The 19,820-nt window shown below is 36.9% G+C and overlaps 1 protein-coding gene across 2 annotated transcripts in view; it reads right to left on the bottom strand.

The window, feature by feature from the left end:
- Positions 1 to 17,657, bottom strand: part of LOC149830212 (grpE protein homolog 2, mitochondrial-like) — a 37,651-nt gene extending 19,994 nt beyond the window's left edge. The window contains exons 1-4 of one of the 2 annotated variants that reach the window (XM_090015744.1): positions 17,416 to 17,657; positions 4,333 to 4,564; positions 4,064 to 4,251; positions 3,760 to 3,925 (exon numbers count right to left, since the gene is read on the bottom strand). In XM_090015744.1, the coding sequence (XP_089871870.1) occupies positions 3,760 to 3,925; positions 4,064 to 4,251; positions 4,333 to 4,564; positions 17,416 to 17,541 (712 nt within the window). In that variant the 5' untranslated portion in view covers positions 17,542 to 17,657. Of the gene's footprint in view, positions 1 to 3,759; positions 3,926 to 4,063; positions 4,565 to 17,415 lie in introns of both variants that reach the window. The other variant, XM_090015743.1, reaches the window with a different exon arrangement.
- Positions 17,658 to 19,820: the final 2,163 nt, after the last annotated feature.

The following is a 19,820-nucleotide window of genomic DNA, read 5'->3' as shown; positions in this document are numbered from 1 at the left end:
CATGACTTACAAGGGAATCTTCACATGGCATCAGAGCAGGTCGCAGGTGACTCCTTGTTAAAACTTATTCTTTTATTCCCTCCCTTTTCTTCTCTATCTCTTTTTATTTCATCCTTTGTTGACTTCTTTCCTTCCTCCTTTGCCTTTTCCCTTTCTTGATCATTGATATCGAGCCCTAAGAGTCTTTTATTCAGATTTGATTTCTTTCGTGCCCTAAGTATTTATTCAGATCTGAGTTCAAATTCAGATCGGATTTCTCCTGAGCCCTATAAAAAATCTTCTTTTCAGATTTGCTTTTGCATATTTAGATCTAAGTTCCAGTCCCAAAAAAAGAGACATGTAAAAATCAACATTGGATTTTCATTAGATTTACAAGTTCATGCTACTGCACTTGATGGCATTATATCGATGCAATGAATGAAGAGTTTGCTGCCCTGCATGAATGTGACACTTAGGGAATTGTTCCAAGTCCAGTGGATAAAAATGTGGTAGGTTGTTGTTGGGTGTACAAGATTGATCTAATAGAAGTATTGAGCGGTTCAAGGCGAGGATAGTGGCTAAAGGCTACCCACAACAACATGGATTGGATTTTGATGAAACATTCATTCCAGTGGTTCAAATGGGAACCATCATAGTTGTATTATCACTTGCGGTTTTACATGGATGGGATTTGTTTCAGCTTGATGTGAAGATTTTTTTTTTACAAGGATTTATTTAAAGAAGTATATATGGAACACCCACTTGGATACCTTGAGGGAGATCTCTGGACAACTGCTCTTAAATTGAAAAAAGCTATATATGGGTTGAAACAGACATCAAGGACATGGTTTGATACCTTTAGCACTGTTGTCCGAAATCTTGGTTTTCAAAGTCGTCACTGTGATTATTCTCTTTTTATTCATCATAATAATATTAATATTACCATCGTAAGGAGCAGCCATCTTAAGATTCAAGAGCTTAAGTTGATTCTTAACAAGTTGTTCCATATGAAAGACTTGGGGACCTCTTCAGTTTTTCCTTGGTGTGCAAGTAGACCAACAACCCAAGTGTTTGATTCTTTCTCAATAGAAGTATGCATTGGACACACTAAAAAGGAGTGGTATGTTGCATTGCAAGCCCTCTGGCATTGAATTCTCAGTTAGGAGATACTCAAGTTGATGATGTTGATCTAAAATGAGCCAGAGAAATATAAAAGCATCATGAGAGCACTACAATATCTCACCTTTACTTGACTTGATGTGGTATACTGTGTAAATCTGGTATCTCAATTCATGCACAAGCGTCAGGTTAGACGCATGGAAGTTGTCAAGAGGGTCTTGCATTACATTAAAGGAAATGTGTTAGATGGGTTGATTTATGTTAGACCAGCACACGTCACTTCAGACCTCATTGTCTGAGTTATTGCTTATTTAGATGCAGATTGGCGGGTTGATCTTGTTTCTAGAAGATCAGTTATGGGTTATGATGTTTATTTGGATCAGCACTTAGTCTCTTGGTCTAGTAAAAAGCAGAGAACAATGGCGCATTCTACTACCGAGACAGAATAGTGTGTCATGGCAGTGGTTGCGGCAAGTTTCATGGATTCGTCACTTGTTGACAAGCCTACATCAAAGGATATCAAAATCACTATTGTAGGAGTGTTATGGCCATCTACACTAATCTGATTCAACATGGAAAGATGAAGCATGTAGAGATAAACCAATATTTTTGAGAAAAAGTGGAAGACAAAGAGATTCAGCCATTATTCATTTGAGGAGACGATCAAGTGCAGATCTTTTCATAAAGGCTCTAACTACAAATCAGCATTGACTTTTAAAGTTCAAACTGGACATGGTTTTAACCCATGCATAGTTTGAGGGGGCATATTAGAAATAAGTATTCAGTAATAGATCCAGACTTATATCACATAGGTGCAGGTGCGGTGATGTGGAACTTTAAAAAAGCTTGAGTGCGGGGGTGCGGAAGGGTATATATATTTTAATATATATATATATATATATATATATATATATATATATATATATATATATATATATATATAACTTGGGTGCGGAAGGCTCAAGGTACCCTTGGGGGGGCTTCAGAAAATCCTTATTTTTTTAATAGGGGGGGGGGGGGGGGCTCGAGGGCTCGAGGTACTCTCGAGCCCCCCCCCCCCCCGGCCCATTTTTTAATGGACTCGGTCAAAGTTGATCAAATCCATTTTAGACAAAATTAACCTTGTGTGCGGGTTGACCGCACCCAAGGTCACATTGACCCACCGGGTGCCACACCTGCACCCGGCGGCCTCTATGCTGAATCCCTGTGACATAGATCCGGACCCAATCCAATGTATGCTATGTTTTAAGTTGTGTAAAGAAATTGTTGTAAAATATCATATGAGATTCATATATAGGATTAGATGCCAGCACTAGATGCTATAGCTGGACATCTTTGCCTCCAAGTCTCCTTGCTTTCATTATCTCTAACCCTTCCTCCTACATATCTGAGTTTGTTCCTGCAAGGCACATTTTCCAAGGCAAAAAATCACACAGTTTGTTGCCCTTGGTGGGTAAGTTCCTGATTTTTCAAGAATCATCCTGATCCTTTTGTCCCTCATAGTAATAGCCAACCTTTGTCCTCAATGGTTTCATGCTTCTCCTAAGTAAAAGAAATTGAGGATAGAAAGAAACCTTAATCCTAAATTTCACTAGCAGATCTATACGGATACTTTTGAAAAATACATAAATATACAGTAATGTTAGCCCTCATTAATTCAAATAGTTTACCAACACGGAGGACAAATTCAAGAAGAAATTGAAGTTTAAGGCCCATTTCTCTCTAAGGAAACAGCATGGGGCCTGTGGAGATTCTCCTTGCTCCACACCTTCACCTCTCAAAAACTTGTTTAAATCCCCCAACAGCCTCAAGTTAGTTTTTGGCTCTCCCATGGCCAGTGTATATGCTATAAACCCTATTCCTCGCTCCTATGATGGCTCGCCATCTTCCATTTTGACGATCAACCTTTTTGAAGAAATAAGGAACCAGTCATCAACTCAATTATGGTGCTATCACCTATTTTGGCTTGATACCTGCTTTTTTCGAATTTGTAGTATGGATCCATGATAAAGTTCGAAGGTCTTCTGAAATGGCATGAACTTTATTGGTTTGTATCTTAGTTAGGGTCCATTATCAGGGATCCTAAGCACCAAGATAGAGTCTCTTCAGGGCATTAGGTTACAAACTCAGGTTAATGATTAGATCGCTTGGAGGAGTCATACATCAGCCTTTTCTACTATATAAAAATATTATGCATTACTGGAACTTCAGATTGCACGTCTTCCAACAAAATCTATACATAATTTGAGTCTAAGCCCAAAAGAGTAAGCCTTACCTTCTGTTTTCTATTACAGCATCTCTTCGTGTGAGTAATTTGTAGGAAATATTCCAAGACTTTCGAGTCTTTCATCGTATTCAGGTATTTTCTTCTAATACTTTTTCTAGTATGCATCAGAATTAAGAATCCAAGCCATCAAAATGGCTTCCCCATCTTTGATACTAGATGCCCCTATCCTGGGTTAAGTTGTTTTGCACAAAAGTTCATGATGAAAAATAGTCTCCATATATCTTAATATCTAGGATTTGTGTCCAGCAATAAGGGCCAACATTGGTTGCACATAAACATAACTACATAATAGTCAATGCTATAGACTACTATTAGCTAACACAGATTCAAACAAAACAAATCGGTGCTAAAGCATGAAAATAAATGTCTTTCCTCAGTAAGTTGCTTATCAGTCATCTCAACACCCTCTAGAAGTGTTTTAAGAAGCGAAACTGCCCCGGTAGAATCCTTTGTAGGGTCTATCTTCACAAAGCTGTCTTTGACAACAGACGAAGCCCGCGCTAGGTTATCTGCAACATCTAACAAGCTCTTGGCAAAACTCTGCAACACAAATATATAATACTAAGAACGATCCCAAATAAGTGAAAGAAGGAAAATATCAAAAAAAGTAGCTGCACAAAAGGGATCACTAAAACAACCAAGCAGCTATTTAAATCAATGATATTCTAGAAAGTAAACCTGTACTGCAAATTTTTTTGATATTTCTGCTTCACGCTTTGTTCTATCAATGACATTCTCCATTTCCGCATAGCTGCGAAGAACTTTATCATGTAACTTTTGAATCTCCTTGTGTTTAGACTTCAGCATTTCTTCCTTCTCTGCTACTAATTTCACAAGGTCATCAATGGAAAGATCACTCTCAGCATCTGAATCAGAAAATGCAATTCGTTTAGTACTTCTCCTTTTCCTCTTCACAGAGTTGGAAGCATTAGTTTCCAATCCTAAACCTGTCTTGTCTGTACTCTCCATAACGTCAACCTTCCCACCTTCTGCATTAGCATCTAGCGTGCTGGTTTGAGAGGTCACATCATGGTTTTTGTCAGAATTTTGATCAACTTCAAAATGATTGTTTTCCTTCTCCATAGTTTGAGGTGATACAGAAGATGAAATTCCAAATCTATGAAGCATGTTGCCAAGAACTGAATGATGCATAACTGGTGTTGTTTGCAAGGGTAAACACTGACATTGTGAACATGTAGTTAATTAGTATAAATAAAAAACTCAATGGCAAGACAACCATCTATGTCTAAAATAATGACAAAGCAGGTAATCTTTTCATCTAACAGAGAAGTAAATAATAATAGGGAAGTTCTGCAACTAGTTCACTCAGTCTTCTGCCAAGGATTCTAGAAGGTCAATACCGATGTACATGTCAAATTTGATGTCACAATAGTAAAAAACTTATACCAAACTTTAAAAAGTGTCACAAAAAATTATATATCATCCCTATATAAGAGAATGTTACCATACCCACCTAGCCAAGTTCATGGATTGATTTTTGGGTCTTGTTTTGGGCTATGATGCAATAAGGGTCTATGACACACTTGGGCCCAGAGTTACCGGAAGCGCCTAGGTAAAAGGAGAAGCGTGCTTCGGAAGCGCGAAACATCGCGCTTCCGAAGCATGAGGGGAAGTGTTCCCCCACGCTTCCCCTACGCTTTCCCCACGTTTCCCCCACGCTTCCCCATTTTTTCATTTTTTTCGCTTCCCCCTCACTTCCGGTTCGCTTCCGAGACGGTTCAGAATTTTCTTTTAAGTGGTCCCACGCTTCCCCGCTTCCTAAATTTTTTAAAGTGCCTCGCTTCCCGCTCCCGCTCCCTCGACTGGTAATTTTGCTTGGGCCTTGTAATGGAAATTTTGGGCACAATGTAAGGGCAGTATAGTCTTTGTGCTTTTGTATTGGGAGGAAACTATAAATAGGTTCCAAGATGTATTATCATCAGCTTAATGGGAATTACTTCCTTTGGTCTCTCTAGTTTTAGAGTGGATTTGGCTCTAGTAAATTGCTGGAGATTTGGCTCAATTGTTTGCAATTGAGAGTTTCCTCCATTAATCTCCCTGATCCCCTCATTCCTAACTATCTCCTCTCATTTCCAAGCTAGCCAATCCCCAATAGCCTTCTCCTACCTTCATCTTTTCCTCATTTTTGTTAAAAATGTATATATACATAGTGTAAATACATGTGTATATATAGTATGTACATATATGCAAATGTATACATAAATACATATTTATATGTATATATATATAACTAGGTTAGGTTAGTTAGTTTATTTTTAACTTTCAACACTTGTTGATTAGTCAACAAAAAGAGTCGTTGGGAGAGGTCTAGGGCCGTTGGACCTCTCCAAAGACTCTTTGGAGCTCCTTGTGTTTGTGTATATGTAGGAGTGAAACCCCTCCCATTTGTTATGCTTTTTGCATGGATTGACATCAATAAAATATTAGTTTTTATCATCTTGTGTTTGCCCCTTTAGTGGGTTTTGTGAGTGAGCCTATTTGTGGCTCTTTATTGTTCACTTTGGTATTTTTGTGGACCTTGTTGTAGCTCTTTTGTGTGTCCAGTTTGGTGATTTGGTGAACATCGTTGGAAGCTCTCATTTCCTTACATGGTATCAGAGATTGGTGATTAAGCTGAAATTTTTTTCGGTGCATTGGGAAACTTGAAAGTGTTAAAGCTTTTTTGCAATTCCTATTCAAGTGCTTGTGAGATCGTGATTGTAATTCAAGTGATAGATTGGTGGTGCTTACTTGGTGGTGGAGTGCTCGTAATCTTCATCTTGCTTCCTCTTTTTCTTCTTTATTCTTTTTCTCTTGTACTATCTTCTTTAACCCTTGTAAAAAATGAATGACAATGAAAATGTCACTGTAAAACTCATCAAACTCAATGATTCAAATTATGTAACATGGGCTTCAATTATAAAGCACCTCATATGGAAAAAGGGTTGTGGAGACTAGTGGAGAGGACTGGTCCAGAACCCAAGTTAATCCTTACCAAAGTAGAAGGTAAAAAAGAAGTACCTCTTACGGCCACCTATGAGAAGAAATTGAAGAAATGAAAAATGAGGCAGGTCAAGATTATGTCTTAGCTTATTAGTAGTATTGATATTAGAAAGTGTTATAGTCTTGCTAAATTCGAGCATGCAAATAAGGCATGGGATTTTCTCAAGAGAATGTATTCTCTTAAAGATATTACACATGTATGCAATTTGCAAGACAAAATCCAAAATATGACTCAAGGGGACAAGAGTATTAGAGAATACTATAATGAATTGCTCGAGCTTTGGAAAGAGTTGGCTCTTCTTGAACCAAAATGATAATGTCCCGAAGATATAGAATTCTGCCAAAATCAAATACATGTGGAGCATTTTTACCAATTCATTAACAGATTAAGGTCGGAATTTGAATCCATTAAATTTGTTCTCCTTCATTGAGAGAAAGTTCTCTCAGTTGAAGACACTATAAAAGAATTAAGTATAGAGGAAAATAGTCTTAAAAAGAGGATTTCTAAGAGTGATGATAACTCAGTTTTAATCATATCTAGACCAAGAAACTATCTTCGTACCTACAAACCACCACACTATGGAAGTACAAACAATGAGCATTATAGAAAATAAGGCAATGAATATGAGAAGAAAAAATTTATTTGTTATTATTGTCATGAACCGGAATACATCAAAACCTATCATCCTAAGTTGAAAAGGCCTTACGAGAAAAAGGTTGTCGTGGTTGGATTGCCATAATAGTCAAGTGATGTTAAAACCACACAAGATTCATCTATTGGGAACATGCCCTTGACACAACTAGTGGAAGATCTTAACCTCTAATTAAAAGAGCATCCCAGTAAATCTTTTTGGCTTTTTTACTCATGTGTCTCTTTTCATATGACACCAAATGGTGATATTTTATCCAATTGTCGTAACTCAAGCAGGTCAAATGTATTTATTGTCGATGGGACATCTCTTGAGATAAAAGAAATAGAAAATTTTGAAAATATTTTTCAAAGTTCAAAAAGATTTTTTATTCCAAAAATTAAATATATTCTTAAATTAAATTTAAATATTTTGTAACTTTCTCAATTATCTGACCATGGGTGTAACGTTTTCTTCTCCTCTCGTGGTTGTCAGGTGCAAGGTCGCCAGTCTGGGAAACTGATTGGAGAAGGCCATAGAGAAGAAGGCTGATACTACATGAATTTTTTTAAAATACCCAAGAATATTTTTTTGTAATGTTCAGAAATTAGATTTGTATTTATGACATAAAAGGCTTGGTCATCGTAATGTATCCAAAATTCAGTACTTTTCAAAGATAGAAAACTTTTGTAATTCTGAAAACTTTACATGTGAATATTGTATTATTGGCAAAATGAAGAGATTACCATTTCAAAAAAGAACCTTTGTTTTGTCTCGACCGCTAGAGTTAATACATTCGGATGTCTGGGCCCAACGCTTGTTATATCTAAGGGTGGATTTGCGTATTATATAATTTTTGTTGATGATTTCTCTAGACATATTTGAATTTATTTTCTTAAACACAAATATGAAGTTTTCTTACATTTTCAAATATTTCACAACTTGGTCAAAAATAAATTCAAAGATGATTATTTTATCTTTCGCATTGATTCAAGGGGAAATTTTTATCAAAAGAATTTAAAGATTACCTTGATTTAAATTATCATACATCAAAAGTCTTATCCTTACACTCCACAATAGAATGATTTAGCTGAAAGAAAACATAGGCATATTATAGAAACAATAAGAACCTTTCTTATTACAAACTAAGTACCTAAAGAATTTTGAGATGGAGCCACATTGACTGTAGTTTATCTCATTAACATAATATCATCTTCTTTGAAAAATGTGTCACCAATTGAAAAACTTTTCAAACTAATTCCTGATTATTCTAGATTCAGAGTTTTTGAGTGCAAATGTTTTATTTTTTACTAATAAGAATAATAAACTTTCTCCCCGTGTTATTCCTTATGTCTTTTATGGATATGCAAATAACCAAAAAGGTTATAGATGCTTTGATTTTAGAAATAAAAAACTATATGTTTCAAGGAATGTGTCTTTCTTAGAAAAAAATGTTTTTTGAAATAGAAAAATCTAAGAAAATAATTAAGTGTTCTTTTTTGTTGGATCTAATCCCAAAGTATGACGAATGTAATGTTGATCTTGATAAAGATCAAGAACTTAGAGATGATATAGTGAGTGATAATGAGATTAGAGAAGAGCAACCTTATAAGGATCAAAGTTGCATACAATATTCCAGGTGTAGTGATCCTAAACCTCCATGTGTACTAGAAAGATATATTGATGATGAAAACTAGATGAAAACACAAACTAGAAGGTCATCTAGAGTCTCAAAATCTCTTGAAAAATGTGTCTTATGACTTGTTTTCACCTAAGTACCAAGCCTATATTTCATTAATACATTCGTACGTAGAACCCTTGACCTATGCTCAAGCAAAAGAACACTTTGAATGGGTAGAAGCCATGAGGGTAGAGCCAGATGCCTTAGAATGAGCAAGTACTTGACTATTTAAGACATTCCCCTAACAAAGAAACCTATAAGTTGTACATGGGTGTATAAAGTAAAAACCAAGAGTGATGGCACTCTTGAAATATACAAAGCTAGATTAGTTGCCAAGGGATATTCCTAAGAGTATGAAATAGATTATGAAAAAACATTTGCCCCAGTTGCTAGGATGACCACAATTAGAATCTTAGCGGCCCTAGTGTAACGCTCCAAAATTTCAAACTTGCGAACCTTTCAGAAAACAGGCAAGAGACTAGAAGAAAATCTCTTTCCTTTCAGAGTTTGTTTATGTAATCAGCGGAAGATAATTCTTTTATTGAATTAAGAAAGGCAAGTTGACAACTTTGGGCACGTTAGCTAAAAGAACCAAAACTCACTACACATGATACTTGCAAAACACTTGGAAAAACCACTTTCATTTAAAGAAATTCTCAAATAGTACAAAATTCGGATATCCAAAGAAAAAGAAATCATGAAGCCATCTTGCCCTCGCGTCATCGCCCGTGGTGTACCTAATCATCACCTATACCCATAGAATGGGTTAGTTTTGCGAAAAACTAGAAGGTGCACAAGAGAGACTACAGGAAACTGAATTAAGAGCATTTAATTCAGCATGCTAAGCAGATCAGCAGTTAAACAGGTAAGCAGTTCAAAGCAAGTAAGCAATTCAAAGCAGGTAAGCAGTTCAAAACTCGATTGAACAAAACGTATGTGTGATTAAACTTTTGTCTTCGTAAGAGTTTATACAGAGCCATAAAAAGGGTTTAGCAGGAGACTATAAGAATGTTATTTTCTACTTGATTCCACATGAATGAAGAGACACAATGAAACATTGCTCTAGCCTGTTTTCGTTCCTTAAATGGGGTCTCTGTATTTAATCATTATCAGGTCATCGTTTGTCGCTCTCACTACTTCTAACAAACTCTTTGTCCCGAACCTTAATTTATTCCCATCTCTCAAGGCCTTACGCGGCCAACTGTCACCTGTTATGACTCGCTTAAGGCGTCATACTTTCTCAGAAAAACCCACCCTTCCATAGAAGGTCCAAAACATGATCTAAAATCAATAAAGATCTGATTCTCACATTTGGGTTCAGCATATAATCATCCTAAAACAAAAAGGCAAATTTATAGATTCATAACTGGCTATTTTAATCAATCTCAAAAGATCATCAGAGCTCACCATAATTTTTTATGGCAATCAAAATTCACAAGTTCCACATCAGATCGCCTAGTCTGAGAAATGTACGACCTCACAAGAAATTACTGCCCTAGATGGTATACCTAGTCTTGGACAATACACTTTCTCACAGAATTTCACCGTCTTTGCGACTACCCGCTCTAGGACAGTGTACTTCCTCACAGAGATTCTATCACTCTAGCCGATTATCAGATCTTGATCATACATACTCTCACAGAGAATCCTTTGGGAACCTGGTCCGTAACAAATGCTATATTCAATAAAAATTATTGTGATACACGCATCAACACAAATGACCGCTCTCAGGGTCGATAGCCACTATTATAATTAATAAGATCAACGTTGGATCACCTGGTCTGGGAAATGTACAACTTCACAAAGAATTACCGCCCTATATGGTATACCTGGTCTTGGACCATACACTTCCTCACAGGAGTTTGCCATCTTTGCGACTACCCGCTCTTGAACAATGTACATCCTCACAGAGATCTACGACTCTAGCCGGGTCACCTGATCTTGATCATACACACCCTCGCAGATAATCCTTTGGAGATCAGGTCTTCAACAGATACCATACTCAGTGATACATGCATCAATACAATCGACTGCTCCGAACAATTGACCGCTCTTGGGGTCAGTAGCCACCAATATGGACACAAGCATGTATACCAGCAATATGCATCGTATCACTTTACATGGTAAATCAAAATATAAGATCACACATTCCTCCAATAAGGTTCCATGAACCATGAACATTTATCGCATGCTTTCAACATTTCTTATCACGTGGCATTTCCATCACATCATACAGAAGCATATTACACAATGCGCATCATTGCCACAAGGAACATTGCATTCCTCAAATAGGACCTTAAAGCATGCGAAATCAAAGCATGAGTTTTATACATATAACACGCACATAATATATTATGAATCAACTAAACTTCAACATACATAACTCCTACATAGTTCAATAAATTCACATAGGATTCAAGTTATATGTGCAAATATTCAAATCATTGCATCATCATATGCATTCACAATTCTTATCTCAAAGTATATCACATTCGACCTTTCTAGCATGTAACTCACGCACATATCTTCAAGACATTTTAATCAAATATTCATGATACTTATCAATCATGTTATACAGGTATGATATATTCACACAAACAATCATAATGCAATCTTCTGCAATACAACTATGTAGGCATGACGTGTCATTTACCTGCATAAGCATCATAATCATAAGAATCTCGGAGACACCAAAGTCATACATAATTTCATCGATAAGCTTTTACTTGACAAAAAATATGTACCCAAAACACACGAAAGTCTTATGACTCATCAACCAGTGTGAACAGACTTATGTTTCGATATTACTGGTCTGCGGGTATGCGCAGACAAATCGTAGAAACAACTGAGACTAGTTCGGGCGTCTGTTATTCTATGTATCTTCAATAACCCGAATAGTTAGTTGAGTCCGCTCCTAAGGGGACAACTTTTAGCAGATAGAGGATTCCCCAAAGGCAGTTACTTGGCAACGGATGCATCCAACTTCTGCAGAAGTCCATGGGATCTACCACCTAGGATAATGTCTGGTAGTCCCTTCTCCTAACTCCAATGACTGGGGAGGCTAGATCTTTGCCCGTGGGGTGGTTGTTAACAACCTGTCCATTGGAGTTTTTATACTGATTCATCTTCTCCCTTGACAGAAACCAAAGGGCGAATGGGTATGTTAGACGTTGCTTAACTAACAACCCATTCTACATGTTGTGGTCTTTCAACCACTCAAGCATCTTGCCTGTGAAGGCGGTCCCATTTTTATGTGTTTACAGCATTGTGCATTTAGCACTGTTGAGGTCGCACGACTGTCTCATCCGATCATCGCAGTACTAGCGTGCAGTGAACGACTACAAGTACTTTAGGATGAAAGGGATATAGCTCCTAAGGGGACAACTTTTAGCAGATAGAGGATTCCCCAAAGGCAGTTACTTGGCAACGGATGCATCAAACTTCTGCAAAAGTCCATGGGATCTACCACCTAGGATAATGTCTGGTAGTCCATTCTCCTAACTTCAATGACTGAAGAGGCTAGATCTTTGCCCGTGGGGTGGTTGTTAACAACCTGTCCATTGGAGTTTTTATATTGATTCATCTTCTCCCTTGACAGAAACCAAAGGGTGAATGGGTATGTTAGGCGTTGCTTAACTAACAACCCATTCTACATGTTGTGGTCTTTCAACCACTCGAGCATCTTGCCTGTGAAGGCGGTCCCATTTTTATGTGTTTACAGCATTGTGCATTTAGCACTGTTGAGGTCGCACGACTGTCTCATCCGATCATCGCAGTACTAGCGTGCAGTGAACGACTACAAGTACTTTAGGATGAAAAGGATATAGCTCCTAAGGGGACAACTTTTAGCAGATAGAGGATTCCCCAAAGGCAGTTACTTGGCAACGGATGCATCCAACTTCTGCAGAAGTCCATGGGATCTACCACCTAGGATAATGTCTGGTAGTCCCTTCTCCTAACTCCAATGACTAGGGAGGCTAGATCTTTGCCAGTGGAGTGGTTGTTAACAACCTGTCCATTGGAGTTTTTGTACTGATTCATCTTCTCCCTTGACAAAAACCAAAAGGTGAATGGGTATGTTAGGCGTTGCTTAACTAACAACCCATTCTACATGTTGTGGTCTTTCAACCACTCGAGCATCTTGCCTGTGAAGGCGGTCCCATTTTTATGTGTTTACAGCATTGTGCATTTAGCACTGTTGAGGTCGCACAACCGTCTCATCCGATCATCGCAGTACTAGCGTGCAGTGAACGACTACAAGTACTCTAGGATGAAAGGGATATAGCTCCTCAATAGGAGCCTCAACAGAAGTGTTTCACAAAGATGTAATGTTTCTCAAACTTTACTTTTGACATTCTTTAACTTTTGAAACAGCAAACAGCTTGGGCCAACATTTGGCATTGAAATGGACTATCACTACGTCAGAGAGGAATATCTAAATGGAACTATTGATTTGTCATATGTTACATCAGAATACCAATTAGCAGATTTCTTTACCAAGCCTCTCGTTGCTCCTAGATTTCACTTTCTCTTAGACAAACTTTCGCTCATTATACTGTAAGTTTGAGGGGAGTGTTAAAATGTAACATATAAATATATAAAATATATTTATTATTATATTTATTTATTTTATTATTTTTTACTTTTTCTTTTATTTATATTTTTTGTATCCAGTTCAATAAGAACTAGATACCCTTTTTCAGTCAAGTTCCAGTTGGAACTTGATTGAGATATAGTTGTTGGACTCTAGTCCAACAGCTATAATAAGAGTCGTTGGACTAGAGTCCAACGTCTCTTTCTTGGGAGAGCTCCCCACTTGTTCTTCTGTGTATAAATAGGGGTGAACCCCTTCCTAATCACCCAAAATGCTTCTTAAGCATTCTTGTTATTAATAAATATATTTTTATTTCATTGTTGTGTTTTCCTTTTATACCCTTTTATGGGTTTTACTTGAAGTGTCTTTTTAGACATTCTTGTGGTGGATTCAAGTGCTTGTGTGGAAGGCCATCATTTCATTACAGAGGGGATAAACAAGGAATTGAACACATTAAAAAACTTTTCAAAAAACATTTTGAAATGATTGATTTGGGTTTTTTAAAATATTTTCTTGAAATTGAAGTAGCATATTCTTCTAGAGGTTATATATTAACTCAATCTAAATTTTCTTTAGATATTATTGTTAGGCCAGGATTCTCAGATGATAAGAAGGTTGACGCTCCTAAAGTTGTCAATACTAATATGAGAATTGATAATGGAGAACCACTGGAAAATTTGATGTCGTACAAACATCTTATTGGTGCACTTTCTTATCTTTCAATTATGCAACCTAATATAGCACATGTTCACACAGCAAACCAGTTTCAACATGCTCCCATTTCTGTTCATATGGGAGCAATTTTATGTATTATTAGATATATTAAAACTTCCATTTTCTAAGGACTTTTCTTGTTTGCTTACTCGTGTTTAGATTTAACTACTCATATTGATGTTGACTAGAGAGGTGATCCCAATAACCGATACTCAAGTACAAGTTTTTATGTGTTTTTAGGTGAATTATTGATTTTGTGGCAGTGTAACAAGCAGCAAAAGGTTTTTCTCTCTTCGACTGAAGCAGAATACCGAGTTATGGCTACAACCACTATGAAAGTGGTCTGGCTAAGAAGATTTTTTGCTGATATGGGCGTCCAGATTAAAAGAGCATCACGGATTTGTTATAACAACAAAAGTTTCATCTACATTGCCAGCAACCGAACCTTTCATGAACATACTAAGCATATTGAGATGGACTGTCACTATGTACAAGAGGAGTATCTGTATTGCACTATCAATTTTTCCTATGTTATCTCAGAATATCAATTGATGGATTTCTTCACAAACCTCTTGTTGCTCCTAGATTTTACTTTCTCTTAGGCAAACTTTCAGTTATCCAACTGTAAGTTTGAGGGGGGGTGTAAAAAAATTTATATATATATAGTATAAATACATATGTATATGTATTATGTACATATATACATATGTATACATATATATATATATATAACTAGGTTAGGATATTTATTTTTAACTTTTTTGTTCAGTGAACTAGTCAACACTTGTTGACTGTCAACAAAAAGAGCCGTTGGGACTTATCCAACGACTCTTTAGAGCTCCCCATGTTTGTGTATACATAGGGGTGAAACCCTTCTCATTTGTTATGTTTCTTTCATGGATTGACATCAATAAAATATTATTTTTTATCCTCTTATGTTTGCCCCTTTAGTGGGTTTTGTGAGTGTGTCTATTTGTGGCTCTTTGTGTGTTCACTTCAGTATTTTGGTGGACATTGTTGTGACTCTTTTGTGTGTCCACTTTGGTGATTTGGTGAACATCGTTGGAGGCTCTCATTAACTTACAATTTTTCCTAATTCTCATCATTTAAACCTCATCCCAATCCCACATTGTTTCAGAGAAGCATGCCATTTGGGTAGAATTATAGGACAAAATAACAAGATCAAACACAACAAGCACACAATGTACGTCACTATTTGTGGTGGATATGGACAATTTCTCATATCCCAATACTTTTTTTTCACCAAAATAGCATGTATCCGAATAAAGAGAGTGTGTGTTGGAAATAGATTTAAAAATCAACAATAGTAAAAATATCAGTCTGATTTCTTTTCAACATTTATCACTTACCAGCTGCCTTGAAAGCCACATATGACTATCCCAATTACAAAAAACAACCCAGAGGTGCAAATCCTATTGAAATAACAACTCATAATCAAAATGTTTATGAGGGTAAATCTGTAATTAACAGTAAGTATTTATTAGTGATAGATATGACAGATTTGAATCATTGTCACTTCATTATTAAACTTACCAAAATATATTACAAAATTTCCACCTTATTCAAATTTTTCTTTTTATCTTCTAAAATTAAGAAATATTGTGCAAATGCCATATATATATATATATATATATATATATATATATATATATATATATATATATATATATACACCATATCTTACTCTTTACATTTTTCATGAATTCATGTCCCATTTGCAAATCACGTACATGCACCATACATCTTTGGGACATATTCTTTGATCTATTTGCATCACTAACTACTACTTATTAAGAATGGAAGAAATACTCATAAAATGACTTATCAGACCCTATGCATGTCACAAATACAAAAAGGAATTTTTGCAAACAATCTACAAAATTGCCATCGTTGTGACTTTAAAGGCATTTATAACCATGTGTATCACTTCTTATCAGCTTCCCTCAAGCTGCACATAATTTCCTATGATGGACAATTAACAAAATTGAAACATTGGTATGTGATATGTGAGTTAAGACACAAACTAAAACCCAAAACGAACATCTTAAATCCATGTAGGCAAGTAATCACTCACTCAAGTAACAGATTAATGTAGCATAAAAATGTTTGCCTGATATGCATGTGAACCCGCAACCACAATAATTTCAGCCACTTCTGTTTGAAGTTAATCTTCACATGGATACTGTAAGAGCCAAATTTCGGTATATATTTTTGTTACAAAGTAGTGCAAATTCCTTCACATCAAAAAACACAATATCTCAATTTTGGAATTGCTTTTTAGTGTAAATGCAATTCCCCATGTTTGCAAGCATTGAATCCTATGTCCTTGGCGGTGTACTTCCCATGGCTCCCACATAGGATACTCCCCTATGTACTATTTCAAATGGAAAAGAAGGAAGCCGCAGGAAAGCCAGTTTTTAATCAAGAGGTGAGGCACGAACACGTCTATGCAAATGATTTACAAGTGGACATTTATGCTTAAACACTTGCACAGCTCCATTCATTGTTTGTGTCTCATAACACATTCATTCAGCAAAAAACATACAACATGCTTTGTGCTTCTCAACTCTACGGCTGGATTTTTTGGATCCTACAAACAAAAATTTTAGTAACGAAAGGAAGCAGACATTGCATCATAAATCTGTTGAGTGTTTCCAACAATAAAATATGTAGGTTGCACAGTAATGGTGCTCAAATGCAGGAATCCATGACTTGGCCATCAATATTTCACTGATGGACAAGAGACAGCTCCCCACAAACATAAATGTCATAATAACGTGCCACACCAAGATTTGTTTTGTATTCTGATTCCCTTTGAATTACAAATTTACAAGAAGAAATGGAGATATAAATATTCAATTTTCGCATCCCATGTACTGGCCAGGGGAGGGTAGCGTTGTACCAATCATCCACAAGAGGCATATAGGTTCCTTCTAAGCAACTAATCATATTCTCAAACTAATATTCATCAGTTCAATGAATTCGTATTGGTCTCTAGAAGACTAACTAGGCCCTCCATCAAATTTTGACAAATTTTGAATGTGCAGCTCGAAAAAAATCAGTGAATAGCCAGCCAACAATGTTTTTAAGCCAAAGAGAAACATATATATATATATAGAGAGAGAGAGAGGGGGGGGGGGGAGTAGATGGGAACGCCAATTTTAAACATTTTTTTTTTGTTTTTTAAATTCCGACCATACAGATGTTTTCTATAGTCATAGCGACCAGCATTTGGATTGTCCAAAACATATGAGAAAGAGACAGAGAGAGAGAGAGAGGCTTTAGCCCTGAACCCTAAACCCTAGGGCTCACTGAACAAGTAAAACAACAAAGCAAAAGAACAAAATGAGTAAGAAAAAGAGTTTAAAGAGACGAAGAGGTCGCTTACTCGTTGCAGTTGGGTCGCCGCTGAAGCCGAACAACCGAGGTGATGTTGCAGGCCGGAGGAAGGAGAGGCAGCCCACCACCGACCCAACCCGTTTCTGAAAGCCATACGCAACGTCACGTTCACCATCGTCGAGCCGCCTGGGAGAGGGATCGATGACCGCCTGGGAGAGGGATCGATAAAAGGGTTACACGATCGACCAGCTGAACTGGAGTCCTTTGTAGGGTAACGCTTTTGGGGGAATTGGACTCTTTGCCTTTCCTTCCTGTCCTTCTATTCATAAAAGAGCCTCTTGAGGTGTCTCGGATCCGGACGTCGCAGCTGGACCTTCCCGGTCCAGGTGACTAAATATTTTAAGCCAATACCTCGTTAGAAATTCAAAGCGTATAACAATACTTTTTTTTCTTATGAGGAAGTTCACTGCCAAAACAGGTAATCTCCAGGTGGGGTCATCGACACCCAAGCCCACCAATGAAAGACACCTGCACACCCTGTGAGAGTCGAACCTGGGACGAAGGGGTTAGTAAGGGCGTAGCTAGGGGGGGGGGTCCTGCCTCCCGAAACAGTTAATTTTTTTTTTTTTAAAAGCCCAGTCTTAGCCCAGCCCTGATTCCATATGAAATAGATTTTTAGCCATTTTTGTAGCCCAGTCCAGTCCTAGCCCAGCCTTGACTGCAGCAAATAGTTTGATTTGTCCATATGAAATAGATTTTTATTAATAATTGTAGCCATTTTTTATTTTATCTAAAAAAAAAAAAATTGGGGGAGCTGCCCCCGAACCCCCGCACAAATAAAAAAAATTTTGCTACACCCCTGTTTGCCCCCTCCCCCCTCACATGAATCCTAGCTACGCCCTAGCACCTTCTCTCCAAGCCCACTACCACTCGGGCAACCCAGGCGGGTGTATAACAATACTACCCAGGGTGCTTAACAAAAACTTTCACAGCAAAATCTAACAATACTTGTAAGGGTCAAGGGGTTTAAGGTGGAAGGTGATATGTGTTGTGGTTCTTTTTTGACATATAGTGATGTATGTATGTTTGATGAAATGTGTGGATGATGATGTGTCCATGAGTGTTTATCATACCAAAATGATGAAAGGGGCAACATGAAAGGGTGTTATGATGGTATATCATGTGTCTGAAATGTATGGATGTGGGATGCATTGATGATGATGAGAAATCACAAGCCAAGCATAAAACATGGTATCACAGTAACATTTGTTATGACTGCAACTACAAACCAAACGCTACATAACCCTAATAACATTGTCACCCTAATAATGGTGTAGTCACGTGTTACCACCTCAACCACAAACCCAGCACCGAGTAATTGCAACTATAAACCAACCAAGCATGAGTATAATAACACCCTCGACACCACATGTTATAACGCCAGCCACACACACACTAGTTGCCACCAAATATGAAACTCAATGCAAAATGATCACTTGCAGGGTAGACACGGCATAAATATAGACCCGACTTCAAAAAAGCAAATGCTCCCTGAAACTGTATGTGCCCACATGTTGTAGAGTATATAAAAGAGTATAGACGAGAGATAGAGAGAGAGAGAGAGGAGCTTTGATGTTGTGTGTGGTCTGCGTATACAAAGCTTACGAAAAAGAATAGAAGAGGAGGAAAACATGAATTTTGAAAATTAAAGGAGAAACCTAGGAAAGTCGTGCAATTTCAATATTTCTTTCATTTCAAATTATTGTATGCTTTGTTGTTTGTGGATCTGTTTGCAGTGTTGATCATATTGAATGTTTTGTTTTGTTTTTTTTTTTAAATTTAGTTATAGTTTTTTGTATATTAATTATCTGTGTGAATATGTTTTCTATTTGTTCACTACTTAACTGAATCTTTTATTTATGAAGTTTTATGAGATCTTAGTAAAAGTGGGTTTTGTGGTTAGGTGTTTTATGTGTGGTTTTCTTGGGCAACATTTTATTTCACTATGGATGGTATTGACTCTTTTTGGGAATTTAGTTATAGTTAAGTCTTTTATTTGTTCATTACTTAACTAAATGTAGGTTTTAGTATGGTGGGTTATATGGTTGGGTGTTTTATGTGTGGTTTTCTTGGACAACAGTTTTCTTGGACTATGAATACTGTTGATAAGAGGAAGATAAACCTGAAAGATGTTCCTAATGCATAATCCTTTGGATATTGGTTATGCAGTGTGGTATGAGAGTATCTCTCCAATGAGTTTGAGCAGCGACGTAGGTTTCCTAGTTTTTGGAAGATAGATAGAGGATTATTGTTTTATTATGGTAAGATTACTCTCTACGCTACAAGAAAAACTCTAATTAGAGACAGAAATTTACGACAATTTTTTTCCGTCGTCAATTGGCAATGGATTAACTAGAGAAAACTATCTGTCGCTAACATTTAAATTATTTACGG

Source organism: Nuphar pumila, chromosome 8 (assembly GCF_984573655.1).
Source record: "Nuphar pumila chromosome 8, dmNupPumi1.hap1.1, whole genome shotgun sequence".
In the NCBI taxonomy this organism is placed as follows: Eukaryota; Viridiplantae; Streptophyta; class Magnoliopsida; order Nymphaeales; family Nymphaeaceae; genus Nuphar; species Nuphar pumila.
The sequence above is the reverse complement of the archived record's forward strand: the minus strand, read 5'-3'. Positions and strand labels throughout refer to the sequence as shown.